Here is a 27,156-nt window from a genome sequence, read left to right as displayed (position 1 = left end):
TCATGATCCTGGAGTCCCTGGATCGAGTCCCGCATCGGGCTCCCTGCTCGGCAGGGAGCCTGCTTCTGCCTCTGACCCTCCCCCCTCTCATGTGCTCTCTCTCTCTCATTCTCTCTGTCTCAAATAAATAAATAAATAAAAATCTTAAAAAAAAAAAAAAAAGGATCATACACCATGATCAAGTGGGATTATTCCAGAGAAGAAAGGATGATTCAACATTAAAAATCAGTATGATTGACCACATTAACAAAATGAAGTATAAAAATCATATGATCATTTCAGTAGATTCAGAAAAGGCATTTGACAAAATTCAATATACATTCATAATAAAACCTTTCAACAAAGTGGGTGGAGAGAGAACATACCTCAACATAATAAAGGCTGTATATGACAAACCCACAGCAAACATCACACTCAATGAGAAGCTAAAAGCTTTTTCCTTTAAGGTCAGGAACAAGGCAAACATGCCCACTTTCAATATAGTATTGGAAGCCAGAGCCAGAAAAATCAGGCAAGAAAAAGCAATAAAAGGCATACAAGTCAGATAGGAAGAAAGAAAACAGTCTCTATCTGCAGATGACCTATTATTTAGAGAAAACTCTAAAGACCCCACCAAAAAAACTATTAGAATAACCAAATTCAGTAAAATTGCAGGATACAAAATATACAAAAAAATCAACTGCATTTCTATACACCAGTAACAAACTATCAGAAAGAGAAATTAAGAAAACAATCTCATTTACAACTCTACCAAAAAGAATAAAATACCTAGTTAATAAATTTAATGAAGGAAGTAAAAGGCCTATACACTGAAAATTCTATGACACTAATAAAAGAAATAGAAGAAAATACCAAAAAAAAAAAAAAAAAAGAAGAAGAAAAGAAAAGATACTGTGTTCATGAACTGGAAGAATAGGGATACAATCCTTATCAAAATTCCAATGGTGTTTTTCACAGAAATGGGAAAAAAAAAAACAGTCCTAAAGTCTGTGTGGAATTACAGAAGACCCAAAGCGCCAAAGCAATCTTGGGAAAAAAGAACAAAGCTAAAGGCATTATAGTTTTGATTTCAAACTATGTTACAAAGCTATTATAATTAAAATTGAGTGGTACTGGCTATAAAAACAGAGATCCAGAGAGCCCAGAAATAAACCTGTGCATACATGGTCAATTAATTTCTGACAAAGGAATCAAGAAAATACAATGCAGAAAGGATAGTTTCTTCAAAAAATGGTGTTAGGAAAACTGGATAGCCACATGCAAAAGAACTAAATTCGGTCACTATCTTACCATACACCATATACAATAATCAACTCAAAATGGATTAAAGAGTTGAATGTAAGACCTGAAACCATAAAACTCTTAGGACAAACCATACAGGGTAAACTCCTTGACACTGGTGTTGGCAATGTTTTTTTTCTATTTGGCACCCGAAGCAAAGACCAACAAGTGGGATATATCACTTGTTATGTACAACAAAGGAAACCATCAACATAATGAAAAGGTAACCTCGTGAATGGGAGAAAATATGTGCAAATCATTTACCTGATAAGGGGTCAATATCTAAAATATATAAAGGGGGTGCCTGGGTGGCTCAGTCATTAAGCATCTGCTTTTGGCTCAGGTCAGGATCCCAGGGTCCTGGGATCGAGCCCCGCATCGGGCTCCCTGCTCAGCAGGAAGCCTACTTCTCCCTCTCCCACTCCCTCTGCTTGTGTTCCCTCTCTCGCTGTGTCTCTCTCTGTCAAATAAATAAATAAAATCTTAATATATTATATATATATATATAAAGAACTCCTACAACTCAACAGAAAAAACAATCCAATTTATAAATGGGTTCAGGAACTAGATAGAGATTCAAATAAGACATCCAGGTGGACAACAAGTCTATGAAAAGGTGCTCAACATCATCAGGGAAATGCAAGTTGAAACCACAATGAAGTATCACCTCACACCTGTGAGAATGGCTATTATCAAAAAGACAAACAAGTGCTGGCGAGGATGTGGAGAAAAGGGGATGCTTTCGCACTGTTGGTGGGAAAAATAAATTGGTGCAGTCACTATGGAAAACAGTATGGAGGTTCCTCAAAAAATTAAAAATAGGAACTACCATAGGATGCAGCAATTCTACTTCTGGGTATTTATGTAAAGAAAACAAAAACACTAAGTCAAAAAGATCTATGCATCCCTGTTTCAGTGCAGCACTATATGTAATAGCCAAGATATGGAAAAAATTCAAGTGTCCACTAATGGCTGAATAGATGAAGTATGGTACACACACACACACACACACACACACGAGTATTATTCAGCCATAAAAAAGAATGAAATCTTGCCATTTGTGACAACATGGGTGGACTTCAAGGGCATTATGCTAAGTGAAATAAGTCAGACAAATATTGTACGATTTCACTTATATATGGAATCTAAACAAACAACCAAACTCCTAGCTTGGCGAGGAGTGGGCAAAAATGGATCATAAAGGACAATTTCCAGTTATAAATAAGTCTGGGGATATAAAATACAGCAAGAAAACTGTAGTTAACAATATTGTACTGTGTATTTGAAAGTTGCTAGGAGAGTAAATCTTAAAAGTTCTCATTATAAGAAAAATAAAACTTAAAATTATGTGTGGTGATGGATATTAAGTAAATTTACTGTGGTAATCAAAATTATGTATATATATCAATCATTATATATATATATCAAACTAAAGTAATACAATATTGTATGCCAATTATATCTCAGTAACATTTTTTTTAAAAGATTTTATTTATTTATTTGAGAGAGAGAGCATAGGTGGGGAGGAGAGGGAGAAGCAGGCTCCCTGCCAAGCAGGGAGCCTGCTGTGGGGCTCTATCCCAGGACCCTGGGCTCACGGCCTAAGCTGAAGGCAGACGCTTAACCGACCACCCAGACGCCTCTCAGTAACATTTAAAACAAAAACAACTCTATTGGAGAGGCAGAGTCTACAAGACAGTCACCAGTTGGATCTCTTCTTTGCCTCCCAGATAAAGTAGATACCAGCTCTGCCGCAAAAATGCCTCGGGGGAGAGGCGTTAGCTGGAGAAAGGCTAAAGCAGCAGCTGAGGAGGCAGATCAGGGGAACAATGTTTGTGAGGAGAATCTAGGCAAAGTTCTGATGATATTGGAGCAAAATGATCACTGCCATAAATACCAGACCCACGCTCCTAAATTACTCTCTGAAACAAATTATTGGATAAATGAGAACATCTTCAAAGTGAAGAGTATAGACTTCTAGAGCATTTAATGTAATGAACCTAAGAGTTCTGAAAGTTCTTAGAAAGTAAAAATGTACAATAGGACATGAACAACTATTTCAAATGGATAGCAAATCATCCAATCTGGTGGTGGAAAGAATAAAGGAATAGTTTAGTACCTCTCAAGAGGTCCTAGGAGCACACCCTAAATTCTAAGTAACTCACATCTGTGCACATGCCTGATCAGTCTTCTCTAGCCAATCAAGCCCCTGGAGTGGACAGAAAGACAGTTTCTTCACTTCCTTTCCTGGACCCCTTGGGCTGACTTCTTGTCATGGTTATATAGACAGAAGGGCAACCTATTAGTAACTCCATCCACAACTTCTGGCTTATTGGAGCCCCGTGAGATGAGATACTGAACACTGCACTAGGTCACATTGCTGGTCAGTTCTACGCAATGCATGGGCAAGTTAGAACCTAGCAGGACAATCTGAGTTTCCTTTGGAAACTTAGTCCCTAGCTGAGTGACCGTGAGTGCCACTTAAACTCTGTGAATCCAGGTTCAAGAATAATCTCTAAGACAGTCTAAAAAACATCGGAGGCAGGAGGGGGTGTGAGCTTGGCAGGTAATTAAGATTTTAGAACAGCATCTTCAAGAACCATAGGTGAGAAGAAAACTTCAACCTTGCAGGTGATTTTAAGCAGCGTTTTAAAATTATTATATGCACAATAGCTGTCTTTTTAATGAAATGGGTTTTTCATTTTCCTGATCTATGAACAAAAATATGCACTGTGATCAGGTTTGTTTGATCTCTTGCCATCTAGTTCCCAATCTCACAGATGTGTAACCTAAGGGATTCTCAGACTTCTTGGCTAACTTATTTATATTTATTTTCCTACTTAGTAAGTTGTCTGGAGTTTAGGGCTTGCTCCTACGTGCTCTCAGAGAGAAAAAGTGTGTACACAGAATGCCTTTCTCCCATCCCCAGAACCCTAGCACAGGAAGCCTACAATTGTCAGTGTTCTGACAAAATTCTTGTTCCGTCACCCCCTAAATCCAGCATCTATTCTGAGATTTTTGGGTCCCTAGTGCCATCTAGTGGTGGAGATGTGGAAACTACTGTCTATCAGCCTTTCTAACCTGGATTCCATGAATCCCATTTGAGAAGGGCTAAGGTGGCATTGTTCATCTTTAAGTTAGGCTGGAGAATTCCAGTAGAAATGATTGTAACATTTATTATGGTATTTATGTTGCTCAAGCTACACTAGAAAGAGGCCACCAGAAGCAGTATGACTGCTTCATCAGTTGAACGACTTGAACTACTCTGGTATTTTGGAAGCTATCAGCTTCATTTCCAGAAAACCTTCCTGAGCACTGCCTGAGCCTTGAGGGAATGGCTAAGAGCAGCCTACTTTCCCCTGCTACCCTCTCTACTGTGGGACTCCTGTACCCCACTGTTCCCTCTCTTTCAGAGGCCACTGTACTGGGGAAGCGGGCTGGGCAGCAGATGTAGGATCAGGCAGGCAAAGGGGCTAGGGCACAGAAATTAATGTTTCTGTTTAAGTGCCTGTCCACGCTGGGCAGGCTCTCCATGTGCCCTGTTTGCAACCACAGCAGAAGAAAAACTGCCCAGGACGCCCATTGCACTAAAATCAAACTGGAAACTGAGACGGTGAGGACATTGCATCTACCGAAACTCTTCTCAGGGAGGATGTCCCATGCAGTAAAAGGAAAACCTGGATGGGCTGTGAAGGCATAGGGCGAGACCTCCAGGAGAAGTCTCAAATACATGCTCAAACTCCCACCTAAAGAGAGGGGGAGGGGCTAGGTAACTAGAACCTTTGTCTTGGTGGGTGGCATATGAATGTTTGGGTCTGAATTGCTTAAGACTCAGGAGAGGCAACATACTCTCCCCAAAATCCTTCCTGCATACAACCATCAAGTCTTCCTCTAAAAATGCATGATGAAAAAATATATAAATATTGGCCTGGGGCACCACATGTCTTGGTGAAACTCTCTATATGACAGACATCAGCCAAGATAGCCTTCCAACAGCAAGCCCCTGGCTTAACTAGTCACCAGGTTTCTACAACTGGGGGAATTTGTGGGAGAAGCCCTGGCCCCTGCGGCCTCCTTGCTTCTGAGACACTGGCTGCACAGCCTGATTCTTGGGGCTGAAATTAAAGAATGCTTATGGAGGGGCGCCTGGGTGGCTCAGTCGTTGGGCATCCGCCTTCAGCTCCAGTCATGGTCCTCATGGTCCCCGGGGCCTGGATAGAGCCCCACATCGGGCTTCCTGCTCAGCGGGAAGCCTTCTCCCTCTCCCTCTCCCACTCCCCCTGCTTGTGTTCCCTCTCTTGCTGTCTCTCACTCTGTCAAATAAATAAATAAAATCTTTAAAAAAAAAAAAAAAGAATGCTTATGGAAAAGGTGGGTCACCTCAGGAAAGTTCTATATTCTTTCTGACCTTTGTATTTTATCTGATTCATTCATTTAGTAAAGATAAAAAATTTTTATTAAGTGTTATGGAATAAATACCATGCTGGGCACTAAGAACACAAAGGAATGGGGCTAGGTACAGAGGAGGCTGGGGCAGATACACGGATTACTTATTTAAATCCATCTTCTTCCTTGACAGAACCCTAATTTTGTCTGAGATGGCAATGTGCCCAGTTCAATACTTATTTTTAGGCAAGTAAAATGAGTGCAGGACATTAAAATGTAAACCCAAGTCCAACTGTGTGTGTGTGTGTGTGGGAGTTCTAGAAAAACTTTTGTTCCCCTGTTAAAAGGTGAGAGATATGGCTGGCAACTTCCCTTACTTCTTCCTGCCCTGAGCTTGCAGGTGATAGGTGGGACTGTAGTAGTCATTTGGCCCCTTAAAAGACAAGGCTGAGAGAATTAGTAATAATGGCTTAACATGTTAGGGCTGATGAACCTACTGCAACTGTCCACCTCAGGTCTTGTTATGCAAGAAATATTAATCCCTATTTGTTTAGTTTAATATTGTATTTCCTTGAGCCAAACACATTTTTAATTTCTACAGAGACAAATAAGTAACGGCTAAGTGTTGTGGAGATATGGGGGTAGAAGGTGGTGCCATAGACTCCAAGGAGAGGGCTGGGCAGACAAGGGAGTGGTGGAGAGAAATGCAGGAGATGCCATGTGAGAGGAAGATGGATTCAGCAGTGAAGTGGTCCCTGGTGATTTGTAAGAGTGGTGTCCACGGAATGGTAGTGGAGAAAGAGAGGCTGTGGAAGGATGAAGACTAACTGGGAAGTGAAGGAAGGGTCTGGTAACTTAGACCAGGGGTTAGCAAACTGTGGCCCCCTGAATATCTTCACCCTGCCACCTGTTTTTGCAAATGTCTTACAGGGACCCAGTTACGCCCATGCATTTCAGTTCTGCCCATGGCTGCTTTCAGTGCTACCATAGCAGAGATGACTGGCTGAGGCAGAATACAGCCCCAGAACCTAAAATATTTACTCTCTGGTCCTTAAAAAAAAAAAAAAAAAGTGTGCAGACCCCTGATTTAGACCATTTTTCCACATGCTTGGCTGTGCAAACAAAGGCACAAATGGCCGAGTCGCTAGAGGAAGACACAAGGTTACAGGTTTTGTTTTGAATTTTAAACAGATGGGGAGACCCTCTAGGATAGCTGCCAGTGTAGCGGGAAGAAATGAGGCACTGGACAGGGAGGGTCTATGCTGTGGAGAGCACAGAAGGGCTCCCGGAGCAGAGCAGGAGCACGAGGGGAGGGCTCCCTGGTGACAAGGTGTCACAGGCTGCGCCCTCCCACCACGGAGGCTTCCAAGAGATTCATAGTAGGGCATGTGAGGGACAGATCTGCAAGAAGGTTCAGAACCCCCTCTCTGTAGACTGTAGAAAAAGTGAGCCTACAAAGAGAGGAGATATTCTGCCAAATCACTTGGTCTCTGTAGGCCATAGTTTCACCATCAGTAAATTGAATTTTTATCTGGGGATTGGAAAGTCTAACCAATCAAGAATTGTAAAGCACTTGGCAACTATGAAATGTCACTGAAATACTTAATAACAGAACTCTCCTGACACCAGGATGCTGTGAGTATGAGGCAGATGCTTTCATCGTGCCTGAAAGATGAAAAGCTCAGTACAGACATTAGGTCTTACTAACTACCATCATCACAAAAGGCAGGAAGCAGACACGGTATACAGGAATCATACAACTGCACAAACCAGGCGGACTGAAAGTGCTTTTTAAGGAACAAAAATGGGTGAAATACATTAAAATGGAAAGAAGTGGTTCTCTTATTCCTCTAACCTGAGGAGACTGCAGCAGGTATATGGTCATTTAAGTTTTAGTTTTCAGCCTTTTCTTCCTGGGTTTTCACCAAAGAATCACAAAATATTAGAACTGGATGAGTCCCTTCAATAACACTTTCAAACCACTTCTTTTATAGATGGTGAACCTGAGACCCAGAGAAGGTGTATTATCTAGCCAAGGGCCTAGAGCTGCTGGAAGACTTCCTACTCCATCCAGGCTGTTCTCCCCACATCAGTGCCTCCACAGCCTTACTATTGTATCTTATCTCAGTGGGCTTCCCTGAGGGCTGCATCTGCCCACAGGGGCAGGGTGGCAGCAGTGGGCCTCTTCTTGGAGGGCCCATGTCACCCTGGTGTACCGACGCAGCTATGGGCAGCAGGTGTACCGCATGGCAACTGGGCCCTGGCTGGGGTGTCTTCAAGCAGGTAAGTCTTTAGGATTAGTTCTCTAGAGAAGTGGGCATCATCAGCCCCTGGGGACCCTCCTGCTCCTCTGGTATAGGCACTTTCTGGGGCAGGCACAGGTCAGGGAGGCCTGCCAAGCCTGCTCCTGTGGAAACATGCTCTTCAGTAACCACCAGGATAAATAATAAGTGGGTTAAAGGAGTTTCAGACAGGCTCAAAGCTTCTGCCCTCTGCTGCTTCAATGACAAAAGTAGGTACCAACAAATAACACATCAAGTATTACCTCTATTTTGAACGAAAAACTTACTGCATTTCTAGAGATGTCTCCTCAGGCAAGGGAAACAAAAGCAAAAATAAACTATTGAGACTATGCCAACATAAAAATTTTTGCACAGCAAAAGAAAACGTCAACAAAACGAAAGGCAACCTACTGAATGGGAGAATATATTCACAAATGGTATATCAAATATGGGGTTAATATCTAAAATGTATAAAGTACTTACACAACACCAAAAACTCCCAAATAATCCAATTAAAAAATGGGCAAAGAAGCTGAATAGACATTTTTCCGAAGAAGACACAGATGGCCAAGAGACACATGAAAAGATGCTCAACATCACTTATCATCAGAGGAATGCAAATCAAAACCGTGATGAGATCTCACCAGCACACCTGTCAGGATGGCTAGAATCAAAAAGACAAGAAACAAGTATTGGTGAGGATGTGGAGAAAAAGGAAACCTCAGTGCACTGTAGGTAGGAATGTAAATTGATGCAGCCACTGTGGAAAACAGTATGGAGATTTCTCAAAAAATTAAAAATAGAACTACCTTATGATCCAGTAATTCCAGAACTGGGTATCCTCCCCCCCCCCACCAAAATGAAAACACTATTTCAAAAAGATACAGGTATACCTATATTTGTTGCAGCATTATTTACAATAGCCAAAATATGGAAGCCAGGATGAATAAAGAAAATATATATGTATAATGGAATACTACCCAGCCATAAAAAAGAATAAAAAGAGGATGCAATCTTGCCATCTGTGAAAATACGCATGGACCTAGGGGGTATTATGCTAAGTGAAATAAGTCAGAGAAAGATAAAATACATCTTTACACTTATATGGGGAATCTAAAAAACAAAACAAACAAGCAAAGAAAAAGTAGAAACAGACCCATAAATGCAAAGATCAAACTGATGATTGCTGGATGGGGGGCAGAGGATGGGCAAAAGTGGTTAAGGGGAAGGGGAGGTACAGGCTTCTAGTATGGAATGAATAAGTCACAGGGATAAAAGGCACAGCATAGGGAATACCGTCAACAGTACTCTAAGAGCCCTGTATGGTGAGAGATGGTAGCTACACATGTGGTGAGCACAGCATAGTGTATAAACTTGTCAAATCACTATGTTGTACACCTGAAACTAATGTACACTGTGGGTCAACTATGCTTCAATAAAACAAAAAATAGTAAGAAAAATTACAAAAACCTTTTCTTAAGGGTTATGAATCCCTTTCAAAATTGGAAGAAATAACTCTGCAGAAAAAGGTACATATTAGTAAATTTGACATACATTTCAGGAAGTCCACGAACCACTTCCAATTATGGATTCTTTGGGGGTCCCTAGACCACACTACTCCCTGGTCACCCTCCATCCACCCACACAACTAAAAGTATACTAACCGTGATTGTCTCTATGCGGTAAAGTCCTAGAAGACTTTTCATTTTTTAATTCTTTTTGTGTTTTCCACATTTTCTGTAGTGACCATGTTTTGTCCAGCATAATCAGAAGTGTTAGATAAAAACTGAGTCTTAAAACAAAAGTACACACCCCAAACTCCTTCTACTGTCTTTGTCCATACATTAGCTTTTTAGTATCCCACAGGCCTCCAAAAAGCTCAACCAAGGAACCATACAAGCAAATTTCTATTACTGACCCTAATAATGTTTGTACTCTCAAGTAAAGGACTCAATGGAAAATTTCAAATCAATATATCTTATTATTCTGGGTGCTTTCACAGAAATTCCCCCAACTGAGTATTTCTGAAGAAAATGTTCCATTGATGGTCTCAGCTAAAAATCTCTTTCTCTCACACTTACCTTTACTTCTTTCAGATCTCCAATGGCGATTTATCTAGCTCTGTAACTACTTTCTCCTAAATGTCAGTCTAAACTGAAGAGAACCTGATAAAGATGCATTGTCCAGGAGGCAGATTAGATCTGAATGACATCAGAGACAGACTCTAGCCCTAAAAAGCAGCCATGGAAGGCATGCTCCAAATGAATAAACTACAGTATAAGTTCAACTAGGACAAATGAATAAAGTCATCTTCGAGAGTCCTGGGGGAATATCTGTTGTCAGACACAAGGAAGAATATGCCTCAGAAATTACTTCATTAAATAAGTGACATAATATGACATAGTCTTAATGGTGTTCCACCCAGGGCAAGGCATTCCTACCCTCTCATCCTCCCATCCAGGTCTATGAACTCAGGTTTCTAAGCCAGGAATCTCTTCCTCTTAGGCAGACAGGAAAATACCAAGATCTCGCTCTCACGAAAATACCCTGAAGCAGTTCTCCCTAAAGGGCTGATTTAAGCTTTCTAAGGATCAGAGGGCTGTAACAATGTCAACAAGGCCAGGCTGGCGCAGCTGCTCCGGAAGCAGGCTCTGTCCAATCAGCCAGTAAGAATGCAACAGATATATGCTGTTCCAGAATTCTCTTTTCTATTATGAACTGTGAGTGGAAACGGGGGTGGGAGCTAAGTGAGCCCCTGAGAAGTCGGAGTGCTGGCTGAGCTGAGGTCCAGGAGAGAAACCTTAACTACCAATTACTGAGCTGCCAGAGAAGGTCCCGCTAGCTCAGCCCAAGGGAGGGTGAGCCCTGATGGAAGGGACTGAACATGCACACATACTGTGGAATGCTTGGCTGACCAGGGCAAGGCTGCCACAGTGCTGCCCTCCATTACGAGGGCAGTCTGGCAGAGCAGACATGGCACATGCTTAGAGGCAGGTAACTCTGAGCTTGAACTTAGGCTCCGCCACTTGGTAGCTATGTGAATCAGGACAAATTCTTTTACCTCCCTGGGGTTCAGTTTCTTCATCTATAACATGGAGATATCAATACCTACCTTGTAGGGTTATTATGAGGATTAACGAAAATAAAATTAAATGACATGTGTTAATAGGCACTCATTAAAAGGCACGGTAATTTTTTGCCCCCTAGTCAAAGCCATCTGCTACTCCTCAGACATAGTGATTTTTCCAAAGCAGAAATCTGACCTTCATAGTTCCCTACTTAAAAATTTCAATGGCTCTCCTTTGCTCTCATAATAAAAAGCAAACTCCTCCTTTGAGTGGAAAGGAGAGACCAAAGTGATAGTATGAAGGTAAGAAACACAAAAGCAGTAAAAAGGGATTTTGCTATTAAAAAATCAGTCAAAGGACTCACAAAAAGGATATAAAATAACATACACCAAAAATGTGGGGAAGAGAGGAGAAAAGAATGGGTTCAAACTTAAATGATCATCAACTTCAAACATACTGCTATATTCAGGAGAGGTTATATGCAAACCTAATGGCATATAAAAAATTCATATACATATATATTTTATATAAAATATTTTATATTAAAAATTTATATTAAAAAACCACTGATAAATTTGCAAAGAATAAAGACAAAGAAATCCAAATATAGCATTAAAGAAAATGAGCAAAACATCAAAGACAGACAAGAGAGGATCAGAGAAAATCTTCAAAAACAAACACAAGTAATAAAATAGCAATAAATATATATCTGTCAATAATTACTTTGAATGTAAATGGACTAAATGCTCCCATCAAAAGATAAAGCGTGACATAGTGGATAAACAACCAAGACCCATCTATATGCTGTCTACAAGAGACTCATTTTATTTTTTTTTAAGATTTTATTTATTTTTGTGAGAGAGCGAGCACGTGCACATTCACAGTGGGAGGGGCAGAGGGAGAAGCAGACTTCCTGCTGAGCAGGGAGCCTGATTGCAGGGCTCGACCCCAGGACCCTGGGATGATAACCTGAGCCAAAGGCAGACACTTAACCAACTGAGCCATCTAGGGCTTGACCCCAGGACCCTGGGATGATAACCTGAGCCAAAGGCAGACACTTAACCAACTGAGCCATCTAGGCACCCCACACAAGAGACATAAAGACACATGCAGATTGAGAGTGAGGGGATGGAGAAACATCTATCATAGAAATGGATGTCAAAAAAAGCAGGAATAGCAATACTTATATTGGACAAAATTTATTTTTTAATTTTTTTTTAAAGATTTTATTTATTTATTTGACAGAGACACAACGAGAGAGGGAACACAAACAGGGGGAGTGTGAGAGGGAGACGCAGGCTTCCCGATGAGCAGGGAGCCTGATATGGGGCTCGATCCCAGGACCCTGAGATCATGACCTGAGCCGAAGGCAGACGCTTAACGACTGAGCCACCCAGGCGCCCTGGACAAAACTGACTTTAAAACAAAGACTGTAACAAAAAATAAAGAATGATATTATACAACAATAAAGGTGACATTCCAAAAAGATATAACAATTATAAGTATTTATGCACCCAATATAGGAACACTCAAACACGTAAAACATTAACAAACATAAAGTAACCAATTGAATAATATAATAATAGTAGGGGACTTTAACACCTTACTTACATCAATGGACAGATCATCTAAACAGAAAATCAACAAGGAAACAGTGGCTTTGAATGACACACTGAAACAGATGGATTTAACAGATATATTCAGAACGTTCCATTCTAAAACAGCAGAATACACATTCTTTTCAAGTGCACACAGAACATTCTCCAGAACAGATCACATATTAGCCCCCAAAACAAACCTCAGCAAATTCAAGAAGATCAAAATCTTCGCGTGGGTGGCTCAGTCAATTAAGTGTCTACCTTCGGCTTAGGTCATGATCTCAGGGTCCTGAGATTGAGCCCTGCAGGGTGGGCTCCCTCTCCTCTGCCCTCCCCACCCCTGCTTGTGCTCACTTTCTCTCTCTCTCCTCTCTCAAATAAATAAAATATTAAAAAAAAAAAGATCGAAATCATACCATGCATATCTCTGACCACAATGCTATGAAACTAGAAGTCAACCACAAGAAAAAATCTGGAAGGACCACACATACATGGAGGTTAAATAACATGCTATTAAACAATGAATGGGTCAACCAGGAAATCAAACAAGAAATAAAAAAGTACAAGGAAACAAATGAAAATGAAAATACGATGGTCCAGAATCTCTGGGATACAGCAAAAGTGGTTCTAAGAGGGAAGTTTATAGCCAAACAGGCCTACCTCAAGAAGCAAGAAAAATCTCAAATAAACAACCTAACCTTACACCTAAAGGAGCTAGGAAAAAAACAACAAACAAAGCCTAAAAGCAGAAGGAAGGAAATAATAAAGTCTAGAGCAGAAATAAATGACATAGACACTAAAAAAATAAAGCAGATCAATAAAACCAGGAGCTGATTCTTTGAAAAAAAAATCAATAAAATGACAAGCCTCTGGCCAGACTTATCAGGTAAAAAAGAAAAAGAACTCAAATAAATAAAAAATGATAGAGAAGAAATAACAACACTACAGAAATACAATCATAAGAGAATATTATGAAAACCTATATGCCAACAAATTGGACAACCTAGAAGAAATGGATACATTCCTAGAACATATAAACTCCTAAAACTGAAACAGGAAGAAATAGAAAATCTGAACAGACCAATAAAGAGCAAAGAAACTGAATGCTAAAACAGTCCCAAAAATCAGAAGTCCAGGACCAGAGGGTTTCACAGGTGAATTCTACCAAACATTTAAAGAGTTAATACTTATTCTTCTTAAACAATAGAAGAGGAAGGAAAACTTCCAAATTCATTCCTTAAGGCCAGCAGTACCCTGATACCAAAACCAGATAAAGACATCACTAAAAAACAGACATACAGGCCAATATCCCTGATGAATATAGACGCAAAAATCCTCAACAAAATACTAGCAAATCCAACAATACATTAAAAAAATCCCACGATCAAGTGGGATTTATTCCTGGGCTAAAAGGTGGTTTAATATTCTCAAATCAATCAATGTGATACATCACATTAATAACAGAAAGGATAAGAACCATATGAATATTTCAATAGATGCAGATAAAGCATCTGACAAAGCACAACAACATCCATTCATGATAAAAATCCTCAACAAAGTAGGTTTAGAGAGTATATACCTCCACATAATAAAGGCTATATATGAGAAACTCACAGCTAACATGATTCTTAATGGGGAAAAAACAGAGCTTTCCCCTAAGGTCAGCAACAAGACAATGATGTCCACTCTCACCACTTTTATTCAACACAGTACTGGAAGTCCTAGCCTCAGCAATCAGATAGCAAAAGGAAACAAAAGGCATCCAAATCGGTAAGGAAAAAGTCAAACTTTCACTATTTGCAGGTAACAGGATACTTCAAATAAAAAACCTAAAAGACTCCCCAAAAAACTTCTAGAACTGATAAATGAAATCAGTAATGTCACAGAATACAAAATCAATGTAGAGAATTCTGCTGCATTTCTAAACACCAATAATGAAGCAGTAGAAAGAGAAATTAAGAAAACAATCCTGTTTCCAATTGCACCAAAAATAGTAAGATACCTAGGAATAAACCTAGCCTTAAAAACCAGTACACTGAAAACTATAACACTGATGAAAGAAGGGTGCCTGGGTGGCTTGGTCGGTTGAGCATCTGACTCTTGATTTCAGCCCCAGGCATGATCTCAGGGTCTTGGGATTAAGCCCCGAATAGGACTCTGTGCCCAGCAGGGAGTTGGCTTGAGGATTCTCCCTCTCCCGCTGTCCCTCCCCCTGCTCACAGGCTCTCACTCTCTCTCTCTCTTTAAAAACAAAAACAAAAACAAAAACACTGATGGAAGAAATTGAAGACAACCAAAAAAATGGAAAAACATTCCATGCTCATGGATTGGAGAAACAAATATTGTTAAAAATATCCATACTACCCAAAGCAATCTACACATTTAATGCAATCCTGATCAAAATACCAACAGTATTTTTCACAGAACTGGAACAAACAATTTGTACAGTACCACAAAAGACCCCAAATGACCAAAGCAGTTTTGAAAAAGAAAAGCAAAGCTGGAGGCATCACAATTCTGGACTTTAAGCTGTAGTAATCAAAAACAGTATGGTACTGGCACACAAAAAGACACAGAGATCAATAGAACAGGATAGAAAACCCAGAAATAAACCCACAACTATAAGGTCAATCTTTGACAAAACAGGAAATAACATCCAATGCGAAAAAGATAGTCTCTTCAACAAATGGTGTTGGGAAAACTGGACAGCGACATGCAAAAGAAAAAAACTGGACCACTTTCTTACACCATACACAAAAATAAATTCAAAATGGACTAAGGACCTAAATGTGAGACCTGAAGCTATAAAAATCCTAGAAAAGAACACAGGCAGTAACTTCTTTGACATCAGCCAAATCAACTTTCTTCTAGATATGTCTCCTGAGGCAAGGGAAATAAAAGCAAAATAAACTTTTGGGACTACATAAAAATAAAAAACTTCTGCACAGCAAAGGAAACAACAAAACTAAAAGCCAACCTACAGAATGGGAGAAAGTATTTGCAAATGACATATCTAATAAAGGATTAGTATCCCAAATATAGAAAGCATTTATCAAACTCAACACCCCAAAATCAAATAATACAATTATAAAATGGGCAGAAGACATTTCTCCAAAGAAAACATACAGGTGGCCAACAGACACGTGAAAAGATGCTCATCATCACTTATCATCAGGGAAATGCAAATCAAAACTACAATGAGATATCCTCACACCTGTCAGAATGGCTAAAATCAGCAACACAGAAACAACAGGTGGTACTGTTTGGTAAGGATATGGAGAAAAAGGAACCCCCTTGCACTGTTGGTGGGAATGTAAACCAGTGCATCCACTGTGGAAAACAGTACGGAGGTTCCTCAAAAAGATAAAAATAGAACTAGCCTACAATCCAGCAATCGCACTATTGGGTATCTACACAAAGAATACAAAAACAGTGATTCAAAGGGATACATGCACCCCCTCATTTATATAACAGCATTATTTACAATAGCCAAGATACGGAAGCAGCCCAAGTTTCCATCTATAGATGAATGGATAAACAAGATGTGGCATATATATGTATTTATACAATGGAATATTACTCAGCCATAGAAAAGAATGAAATCTTCCCATTTCCAAGGACATGGATGGGGTTAGCGTGTATTATGCTAAGTGAAGTAAGTCAGAGAAAGACAAATACCATACGATTTCATTCATATGTGGAATTTAAGAAACAAAACAAATGATCAAAGGGGGAAGAAAATATAGAGACAAATCAAGAAACAGACCCTTAATTATAGAGAAAAAACTGATGGTTACCAGAGGGGAAGGGGGGAGGGGTGGGTTAAATAGGTGATGGGGATTAAGGAGTGCACTTGTGATGAGCACAGGGTAATGTATGAAAGTGTTAAATTACTATATTGTACACTTGAAACTAACATAACACTGTATGTTAACTAACTGGAATTAAACTAAAAGCTTAGGGGCAGCTGGGTGGCTCAGTCAGTTAAGCGTCCAACTCTTGATCTCGGCTCAAGTCATGAACTCAGGGTTGTGAGATCAAGCCCCACATACTTAAGATTCTCTCTCCCTCTGCCTACCCACTCCAAAAAAAAAAAAAGAGCAAACTCCCGACCATCTAAGAAGCCTACATGTGCTGATCCTTGCCAACCTCTCTCTCGCTCTCCTGTGCACCAGCCACAGGGACCTGCTTTATGCTCTTGGAAAATTTAATCTTTCCCATTTCAAAGCCTTCACACAGGTTGAAAGCCCCTTCTTCCCAGATCCCAACTATCTGGTTAACAAGTTCTCCTAACTTCTTTGGGAAAAACCTTTCTTAACCTCCAGACTAGGTCAAGCCTCCTGACAATGCTCCATTTGCCTCTCTCTTTCACAGTGCTAAATCTGCTTGGTAATTATACTCATAAAGATCTACACTATTATCTTAGACAGTAATGTAACATTAAGAGGTAAGGAACTGTTTTTTGATTACCACTGAATCTCCAGGAATCAACACCAAGCACAATGCCTGGTTCCATTTTAGGAGCTTACAACTTGTACTGAATAAATACAATTTCAGAGGAGGGTTGGGGAAGCAGTAGCTATTAATCTGGTTAGTACTTCTCTGTAACACTTAACCACATTCTGCCCAGCATGCTTATTAATATTTAATTTTTCCTTCCTTGCTGGATTTTTAGCTCTGTTGTATACAACTTTGAATGTTCCACTGCCTCCAAATGATAGTGGAGCTCAGAGGAGATGCTCCAGGCTGGGGAAATGGTATGGAATTGCAGGGAAGTTAAGTGGCCTGAATAGAAAGAGAGAGAAGGGTGAACTCTACCCAGAAGGCAGCTGTGGCCTGAGGTAAGGACATGTTTCCTGCCCTAATTTTTCCTTCTTAGGGCCATTGGAGTTGACCTCTCTTTGTGGGGATGTGAGGATTCAAAAGGGCAACACTTACTTGTTCCCATGAAGAAATCATATGACGTTCAGCAGGTGGTTTCTCTATGATAGTCACCTCTGTCACACCTGGGGAAGATTCTGGAAGAGGAAAAGAGAGTCTGTAGAGTTGCAATGGGCCTGCTCTCACATATTTCAATACTAGAGGCTGACTGTTGATGAGTACCTAGGAATATCAGATTCCTCTGAGCAGCATTTATTACCCGTACTGTGATAAAAACAGGAAGAACTGGTCAGTCCTTCAAAGGCACTCAGTCCCACAACCTAGGACCATGCAATCAACCTGGTAGAAAGGACATCATCAGAACACCCACTACACACAGTCACTGCTCAGTACTTCAGTTGCTGAACAAAAATCAGAGATTCTACATTCCTAGTGATTTCATACCTCAACTTCTCACTTATAACATGGTCAAAAGGAATAAAGAATAGCACCTCAATAAACTTTTACAAGATACAAAACTTGTTTGCTAGTTTTTCTTCTAAATAAAACCCATCTGTACTCTATGAGATCCCAGATTGAGTAGTTTAGGCTAACACTATGAAAAATGGATTCCATCCAGAAATATACTGAAAACAAAATAAATCATATCTCTAAATCTTGAAAGCAGGAAAAGGTCTCCAAATAATCTCTTCGTGGAGCTATGTTCTAGCATTCATTCTGAAGTAAAAAAGAAGCCACCTGACTTGGAATTCAACAGACTTTAATACCTCCTCCTACATTCTCTACTTGTCTGTTTACCCACACTCAGGACCTTGAAATCCTTAATCTAAGACACAAAATCTGCTATGGGTTGAATTGTGTCCCTCACAAAAAATATATGTTGAAGTCCTTACTGCCAGTTCCTCAGAATAGAACTTGATTTGGAAATAAGGTCACTGAATATGTAATTAGCTAAGATGAGGTCACAGTGGAGTAGGGCGGACCCCAAATCCAATATGACTGGTATACTTATAAAAAGAATGCTTTGTGAAGAGACAGAAGGAAGAGGGTCACATGAAGATGGAGAAATGGAGTGGTATATCTGAAATACTAGGAATGTTAAAGATTGCTGGCAAACCACCAGAAGTTAGAAAAGAGGCAAGGCAGGTTCTTCCCTTCCAGGTTTCAGAATGAGAGTGACACTGCCAAGCCTTTGGTTTCAGGCCTTCAGCCTCTAGGACTGTGAGAATAAATCTGTTGTTCTAAGCCACCTGGTTTGTGGTACATTCTATGGCAGCCCTAGCGAACTAACACAAAGCCTATCCACTTTTCTCTTTGTGATATTGCATAGATTATTCCCATTGTCACCACTGTTTTAGGCCATGGTCACTGCAAGTGCAGATGCAATCAAAGCCACAAACTCTGTGCTCTGATCCATCCTCAGCATACCAGCAGAGGACTTTCTTCATACCTAGGCTTGTTTCCTATCTGATCTATTGGGTTCTCCTTGTAGTCTGGAGGATAAGGCCCTTCTCTGTCTGGTCTTAACTTCTTCCACCCTATAGTCCAAACCCTGTTCCAGGTGTGTCAGTTTTCTCATTGTCTCCACCCCTGTGCTCCCCGGCCCCAAAGCTAAATCTGTACTTATCTTTAATTATGCTGTATCCCTTTCCCATTATACACACCCAAATGTGTCCACCTACCCAAGTCCTACCCACACTTCAAGGCTAAGCTAAAGCTCCACATCCTCCATGAAACCATTTCAGATGACTCTAGTTCACCATGATCTCTGCTTTTGCCAATATCCAAACCCATCACATGCAGTGTTGGGCCCACATAGGTTTATACTTTTTTTTTTTTTAAAGATTTTATTTATTTGAGAGAGAGAGAGTGTGTGCAAGTGCACAAGCAGGGGGAGGGGCAGAGGGAGAAGCAGACTCCCCGCTGAGCAGGGAGCCTGATGTGGGGCTCGATCCCAGGACTGTGGGAGCATGACCTGAGCCTAAGGCAGACGCTTAACCCAACTGAGCCACCCAGGTGCCTCTCCCCACTCCTTTTTTAAAAAAGATTTTATTTATTTGAGAGGGAGGGAGGGAGAGAGGGAGAGAGAAAGAGAGAGCATGCACATTTGCTTATACTTAATTATATTCTATTTTGAACCATATTTTGGTTATTTACTATAAGTAAATACTGTAAACAGGGAATGTATTGAAAAGAATTTTTAAAATCTCTAAGGCTAAGGCAGAGACTTCTAATCCAGTTTAATGTATAAATGGTTCCTGGACCCAACCCCTCCAACATTTTTGTGGGGAGGTTTCCTCATACCAACAAGCAATTCTTGGATATCCTGGTGTTCTACAAGGAGACAGCATCAGATACCATAGGTTATGGGCTCAGTCTGTAAGACTGCCACCCTCCCCACTTCAGACACCAGATACGAGTTCAGGTTTTCACCTGTGCTTCCTGACTGACCTGCTACAGATTGGGGGTTCTCAAGACCCCCTCTCCTTGTACTTCAGACAGCAGTCAAAGCCCAGCTGTCACCTGTACTTCTGACTGACTGGTTATAAATCAGAGGTTCCTAAGACCCCCTCCTCAGGTTCCATTAATTTGCCAGGGTGGCTCACAGAATTCAGAGAAACATTTTACTTACTAGATTACTGGCTTATTATAAAAGAATATAACCTAGGAACAGCCAGATGGCAGAGATACTTAGGACAAGGTATATGGGAAGGGGTGTGGAGTTTCCATGCTCTCTCCAGGAAGGCTATTCTCCCCACATCTCCATGTGTTCACCAACCTGGAAGTTTCTGGGTTTTTATGGAGGCTTCATTACATAGGCACGGTTGATTAAATCATTAGTCGTTGAGGACTGATTCACCCTTCTGACCCTCTTCCTTTCCTAAAGGTCAGGGAATGGGACTAAAAGTACCAACCCTCTAATCATATGATTGGATCCACTGGCAACCAGTCCTCATCCTTAAGTGCTTTCCAAAAGTCACCTCATTAACATAATGAAAAATCTTTACCACTCTCAACACTTGGGAAATTCCAAGGGTTTTGGGAGCTGTAAGCCAGGAACTGTGGACTAAGAAAAAATACACAGTTGACCCTTGAACAACATGGGTTTGAACTGCATGGGTACACTGGAACACCTATTTTTTTCAATAAATACAGTACTGTAAATGTATTTTTTCCTTATGATTTTAATAACGTTTTTCTCTATTTTATTATGAGAATACAGGATACATACAACATAGAAAAAACGTGTTAATCAACTGTTATCGGTAAGGTTTCTGGTCGACTGTAGGCTATTAGTTAAATTTCGGGGCAGTTAAAAGTTATATACAGATTCTCTACTGTACTGTTTTGGGGGGGGCTATCAACAGCCCTAATCCTGCTTTGTTCAAGGATCAGCTGTCATCTGAGTGAGCAAATATATATTTCTTATAAATCAGAACATCACAATGTGGTTCACTGATTCTGTAATCATGTTAGTGTCCTTTTTATGCATCATAAAGTTTCCTCCAGGTTATCACAAAGTTCAGATCCTGAGATGCAGCAACAACCCAATATAGCAGGCTAAGAATTCTGGACTCCACATATTCTACTCTTGCTTTAAGCATTCACTAGTTGTGGGACCTTATATGAGTCTTCATGTTCCTTAGCATTCAGAGAGACGACAATATTTATAATAATATTTGCCTTGATAAGGGAAGCAGAAGAAGCAAAGGTAAAGGTGCTCTGGAAAAGCAAAAAGTACCATATACACATTTTTTTTCTCTGCCTTCTTTTTAATGTCCTTTCTAAGACATTGGGAACCATGGTACTACGGTGGAAAAACACCATGAGCTTCAAGCCCTTAGACCTGGGCTAAGTCCTTGCTATGCCCTTGACTAGTTAGGATGGAAGACCTGTCTGTCCCTTCAAGGGTGGTCCCATTTGGCAATGTACCACCAAAGCTAAGACAGTGAATAATAAATGTTATTATTTACATTTTATAGCAAGGACATTGAGGCTAAGAGGCTAGGACACTCCAAGTAGCTAGGCTTACTCCAAGTATGGGTCTAGTTAAGAGTTTATGTGCAAGTCTTCGTGTCCCCCTCAGCAAAGCCCTTTAGCAATTATCCTATGCAAATACAGAGCTTAGCTTCAATCAGTCTTAGCATCCTATTATTCCAACTTTTGTAGGACAGAACAACACAATTCTTTGTTAACAATCCAGCTGGTTGCATAATGATGACATCTGACTATACCCACAGGGCAGTCTAGTGTCTAGCTTTGCTGGAGGCCACACACTTAATATAAGTACCTGACATGAACCTTTTGATTGCCAACCCTTCCATTTCAAATACATCCATCTTAAATAAACAAATTGCCAGCTGTATGACACAGCTACTAGCTAAACAACTAGGAACCAGGGCACCCCACCGGTGAAGTTCCCCTTTTTAAAAGCCCTGGGTAACCAGGGGAACTGATGGCTTGACTGACCCTGCTTTTCCCCTCTCGTACCTGAATTTCCACATTTAAGTTTTAAAGATTTTATTTATTTATTTGTGAGAGAGAGAGCACAAGCAGGGGGAGTGGCAGGCAGAGGGAGAAGCAGGCTCCCCGCTGAGCAAGGAGCTCGATGTGGGACTTGATCCCAGGACCCTGGGATCAGGACCTGAGCCGAAGGCAGACGTCTTATAAAACTCAACACCCAAAAAACCAGATAATCCAATTATAAAATGGGCAGAAGACATGAAGAGGCATTTCTCCAAAGAAGACATACAGATAGCTAACAGACACATGAAAAGATGCTCATCATCACTTATCATCAGGGAAATGCAAATCAAAATTACAATGAGATATCACCTCACTCCTGTCACAACGGCTAAAATCAAAAACACAAACAACAAGTGTTGATGAGGATGTGAAGAAAAAGGAACCCTCTTGCACTGCTGGTGGGAATGTAAACTGGTGCAGACACTGTGGAAAACAGTGTGGAGGTTTCTCAAAAAATTAAAAATAGAACTACCCTATGATACAGTAATCACACTACTGGGTATTTACCCAAAGAATACAAAAACACTAATTCAAACGGACACATGCACTCCTATGTTTACTGCAGCATTATTTACAACAGCTAAACTATGGAAGCAGCCCAAGCATCCACTGACTGATGAATGGATAAAGATGTGGTATACATATACAATGGAATATTATTCAACCATTAAAAATGAAATCTGGCCATTTTCAACAACATGGACAGAGCTAGAGAGTACCATTCTAAGTGAAATCAGTCAGAGAAAGACAAATACCATATGATCTCACTCATATGTAGAATTTAGAAACAAATGAGTGAAGGAAAGAAATAAAGACAAACCAAGAAACAGACTCTTAACTATAGAGAAATGATGGTTACCAGAGGGGAGGTGGGTGGGGTAATGGGTGAAATAGAGGATGAGGATTAAAGAATACACTTATCATGATGAAAAAATTAAAATGATTTAAAACAAGAATTGCAAAAAAAAAAAAAAAGAAGAAGACGACTAAGATGGAGAGAGATATTACACAGTTGAACTTTGACTAATGCAGGGGTTAGGGGTTATGAACCAACCCTGATGAAGTTGAAAATCCATGTATAACTTTTGACTCTCCAAGAACTTTACCAATAGCCTACTATGGGAAACCTTACTGATAATAAAACAGTTGATTAACACATATTTTGTATGTTATATGTATTATATACTGTATTACAATAAACTAGAAAAAAGAAAATGTTAAGAAAATCATAAGAGAAAATACATTTATACTACTGTACTGTAAAAAATCCATGTATAAATGAACCCACAGTTCAAACCTGTGTTGTTCAAAGGTCAACTGAAATTGATCTTGTTGTATCTCAGGTAGATCTTACACACTATATTTAATAATCTGTTATCAAAATGTAACATTTCCCCACTCCTTGCTCCACTGAGTAGGAAACACTTTATCATCATAAAAAAATTTTCCTCAGTTGATTGTTTAGCATTTCATTTCCTGATTTTAGCATTAGTTCTCTATTTGCTCTTGTTCATTTTGTGAAATTGTGGTGTTTAACAAGATGTCTACTTTAATGAAAGACTTTCCAGTCAGTTGAAGCAAAGTCCAGATATTTTAGCAGGCTTGTTGGGAATGGGAGAGAGATGTGAGCTTTCCTTTTTCTTTGCCCTTTTATCATCAATCGCCAAAGGACTCTTCCTTCTTTTTTGCACATTTTCTCCTCTGGAACATATGTCCCTTTAAATTGCACGGCCAACACTTTAAATAGCACCTACTTTGAAGTCACTTTCCTGCAGCCCTGCTCTGATCTACCCAGTTGTTGTTACTGTTGTACTGGGGTTTTAAACTCTCTGTTGCTTCAACTAGCCTCTTTGCTGGCATCATTTCTGGCTCTGCCTTTGCTTGCCACAGAGCCTTCTAGCAGTGAAGGAGTAGGGCAAGGACAGTGCTAGGATTTGTAGTTTTTTCTCTTTTTACTCATAGTTATTTTGCACTTTTGGCATTCTCTGTATTTAAGTAGTACTGGGCTTGGTTTTCAATAGAATTGTCATAGTTATGGAGTTATTTCACACATCATTTAGAGAGAAGATTTTGGTGTGGTAATTTGCTTACTACACACCCACCACCGACCTCAGCCACCTTGTTTTTAAAAATCCTCTCTCTCTATGTATTTTCAAAACAAAAAACAAATGTGAAAAAATAAAAATATAATTGATTTTTGACTTATTATTAACTTGAAATTATGAGGTTTTGATTAAATTTATAAATAGTATTAGAATGTTTACATGAGGCCAGCTTCACTATAAATTTAACTATCAGAGCTAATTCCTTAGGTAGGTTTTGCCTTGTGTTACCAGTTTGCCAGATATCTGAAATGCTTAAAAATAGAATATATTAAATGTATAAATGAAATTTAAAATATTTACAGTTATTTATTTAGGTCTTTAAATTGAACTGACAGCTTAAGGGAAATTTGGTTGGCCACTCTTGAGTAGATTAAACATTAATCAAAAGAAATATCTTTTTTAATGAGGAGATAGGATATGGTTGGTCTTGATGATTAGATCTCTCCTTGCCCAACCCTATAACTTCATTTCTAAAGCTTATAATTTCTCCCAAACATAATGGTGTTTCATCCTCATTTACTGCAGCATTTACTGTAGACACTGGGGAATACTAAGGGATAACAAGACAAAGTTCCTAAACTCATGGACTTCTATTACAGAAGAGACAGGCAAATTAAAAAAAAGCAACCAAATAAGTAATTCCAAGTAGTGATAAAGCTATAAGGATCAAAAAACATATAAAGGATAAGGGAAGATAATGATAGAGAAGGGTGTTACTAGAAGTATAGTCAGGTAAAGCTTCTCTGAGGTAATGATATTTAATCAGAGATTTGAATGAAGTGAGGGAAAGATAACTCCACATTCCCCCCCCCCCCCAGTCTAGGAAGGGCCTTGAAGCAGGAACAAGCTTGGTGAGTTTATGGTACAAGGAGGCCACCGTGGCCAAAAAAAGGGTAAAAATAGGTCAGAAAGACAGATGAGGGCAGATCATAGGACTTAAGGGTCACGGTACAGAATTTGGATTTTATTATAAATGTGAAAGGAAGGCATCAAAGCATGCCACCCAGCCTACTTAGGCTACTTTTTTTCTTCCTTGGTTATCTGGCTAACTTCAATTTGTCTTTCAAAATCTAGCATCACCTCCTGTAGGACATATACCTTAACTCCCTGACTCCCCAGAGAAGGTCAATCACTTCCTCCTGTGTGCTATTTCAGAGCTATAATACAGGACTACTGGTCGCCTTTCGCACTTCTGGAGGGACCTAGGCTGCTGATTTTTTCACAGAACTGTGTTTTGGTTCCCCAGCCCATCTCTGCAGCCCCCGAGTGTGACACAGCAGCAGCAACAGTGCTAAGTAAAGGAAAAGCCCATTCAGTGGCGCAAGCCTCGACTCCTTCCAACCACTTAGGGTGCGGTACCCAGAGGCGCGTGAGAACTGTTGCCCTAGGAGGCTACGTGCAGCGTTCCCCTGCTCTCTGCTACCCGAGGAAGGGCTGCGTTTCAAGGATACTCCACTGGCCAAGAATGCCTCTCGGGAAACCCAATGTCCCCACTGTCAGGTGCCTGCTGTCTCCCTTTTGCTCACCTTTGCGTCTTTCCTGGGGCCTGGGGTGGGACTGGCGGGGGCGGGGGGGGACTTTGGGCTTCCCAGCTCTGCGTCCGAACACTCCCCGCAAACGCTCCCCGGCCTAGTCACGCACCCGGCTGCCCTCTCCTTCTGAACAACGTAAGTCACCGCAGCGATGCCCCATCTTGCTTCTAGTGTACATCCCCTCATTCCGCCGTCGCCTCGCACGGCTCCCCACGCCCCTCACCTAGGATGCGGGTGATCCCCAGGGTCAGCTTCTCCAGGTGCGGCTTGCTGCAGCCCGGGGGCGGCGTCTCCTCCATGGCTCGTGTCCCCGCTCCGCGCGCGGCGGGAGCAGCGGCGGGGACGGAGCGGGAGAGCGGGGCGGGCGGGAGGGCGGAACGCCGCCCCAGAGGCTCGGCCATCAATTTCACGGCATGCCGGGAGTTGTAGTGCTTGGCGCCTGAGAGCGCTGGGGGGCGGAGATGGAAGGCCCAGGCTGCTCTGGGAGTAGTAGTTCCGCGGCACACTTGTTCCCGTTGCCTCGGCGGTCGCTCCACACCACGAAGCCGAGACACAGCGACTCCTCTACCGGGACCCTAGCGCCCCGCGGGGGCCGGCCGCGCAAGCGGGGGCGGGCCTCTGCGCGGTGCGGCCAATGGGGACTGGGCCTGAAGGCCGGGGCGGGGCGGCCGCGGCGCGACGCCCGGAGTGGCGGTTGTTTCAAGATGGCGGACGGGGCGAGCCCCTCCCGCCGGGGCGCGGCGGCGTTCTGGAGCCGGGACTGTATCCTTTGCCCGCCTGGCAGGGGGCGCCGGCGCCCTCCCGGGTGCGGCGACCGGCGAGCGGTCGCGTGGGACTCTGAGTGGTGGGGCGAAGCTCGATGCTGTCCCCGGGGGCGGGGCCGTCCTTTCCGGCCGCCGTGTAGGTGCCGGGCTTTCCCCTGGCTGGGGTGTTAGGTAGCAGAGAGCCTGATACTGTCACCGGGCTGGAGCACTAGGTGTGGGGAATCAGCACTGATGTTTCCCAGCCCTCCTTGGCGGTGAGCTTTGTAAAGATGGCCTAGAATCGTGGCCCTGCAGGGGGCTGGGAGGGTCCCTCTGACCGTGGTGACCTCGGGCCGGCTGACTGCGCCTCTGCGCAGGGAATGGTGTTGGCTGGTCAGGGAGCCTTTTTGTCTTGGTTTGGGACTGTCCTTGGTCTGCGTTGTTGGGAGCAAGTCAGGCCCTTTTCTATCTTCGAAGGCCTATCAGTGATGATTTACTTTCATGCTGGGATTTTCGGAGAGGTGTGGGGCGGAACGGGGTCTGGTGATGCTGGTTACAGAATAAAACGCGTTACAAATCATTGCTGCTGGAAGTAGTGTTGATTTACGTGCGGGTTTTGGGTCACCACTGGCAGGATTGAAGTTCTTGGGTTGTTTTGGGGGTGGAGAAGCTGTGGGGCTTTTACCGTTGTGGTGGCATAACTGTTGAGAAGTGTGACGGAACTGGTTCGTTCTTTGGTTTAGGTTGACTGTC

At 41.5% G+C, this 27,156-nt stretch overlaps 2 protein-coding genes across 7 annotated transcripts in view; one reads left to right on the top strand and one right to left on the bottom strand.

Annotated features, from left to right (window-relative positions):
* TPGS2 (tubulin polyglutamylase complex subunit 2) overlaps positions 1-26,080 on the bottom strand; it is a 64,152-nt gene extending 38,072 nt beyond the window's left edge. For all 3 annotated transcript variants that reach the window (XM_034996322.1, XM_034996323.1, XM_034996324.1), the window contains exons 1-2: positions 25,884-26,080; positions 17,554-17,633 (exon numbers count right to left, since the gene is read on the bottom strand). In XM_034996322.1, the coding sequence (XP_034852213.1) occupies positions 17,554-17,633; positions 25,884-26,061 (258 nt within the window). In that variant the 5' untranslated portion in view covers positions 26,062-26,080. The remainder of the gene's footprint in view (positions 1-17,553; positions 17,634-25,883) is intronic.
* A 16-nt stretch (positions 26,081-26,096) lies between these two features.
* KIAA1328 (KIAA1328 ortholog) overlaps positions 26,097-27,156 on the top strand; it is a 353,869-nt gene continuing 352,809 nt past the window's right edge. The window contains exon 1 of one of the 4 annotated variants that reach the window (XM_034996319.1): positions 26,097-26,422. In XM_034996319.1, coding sequence (XP_034852210.1) covers positions 26,122-26,422 — 301 coding nt within the window. In that variant the 5' untranslated portion in view covers positions 26,097-26,121. The other 3 variants (XM_034996318.1, XM_034996321.1, XM_034996320.1) reach the window with 3 other exon arrangements.

This window comes from Mirounga leonina, unplaced genomic scaffold (assembly GCF_011800145.1).
Source record: "Mirounga leonina isolate KUSES-001 unplaced genomic scaffold, KU_Mleo_1.0 Mir_93, whole genome shotgun sequence".
Lineage (NCBI taxonomy): Eukaryota > Metazoa > Chordata > Mammalia > Carnivora > Phocidae > Mirounga > Mirounga leonina.
The sequence above is the reverse complement of the archived record's forward strand: the minus strand, read 5'-3'. Positions and strand labels throughout refer to the sequence as shown.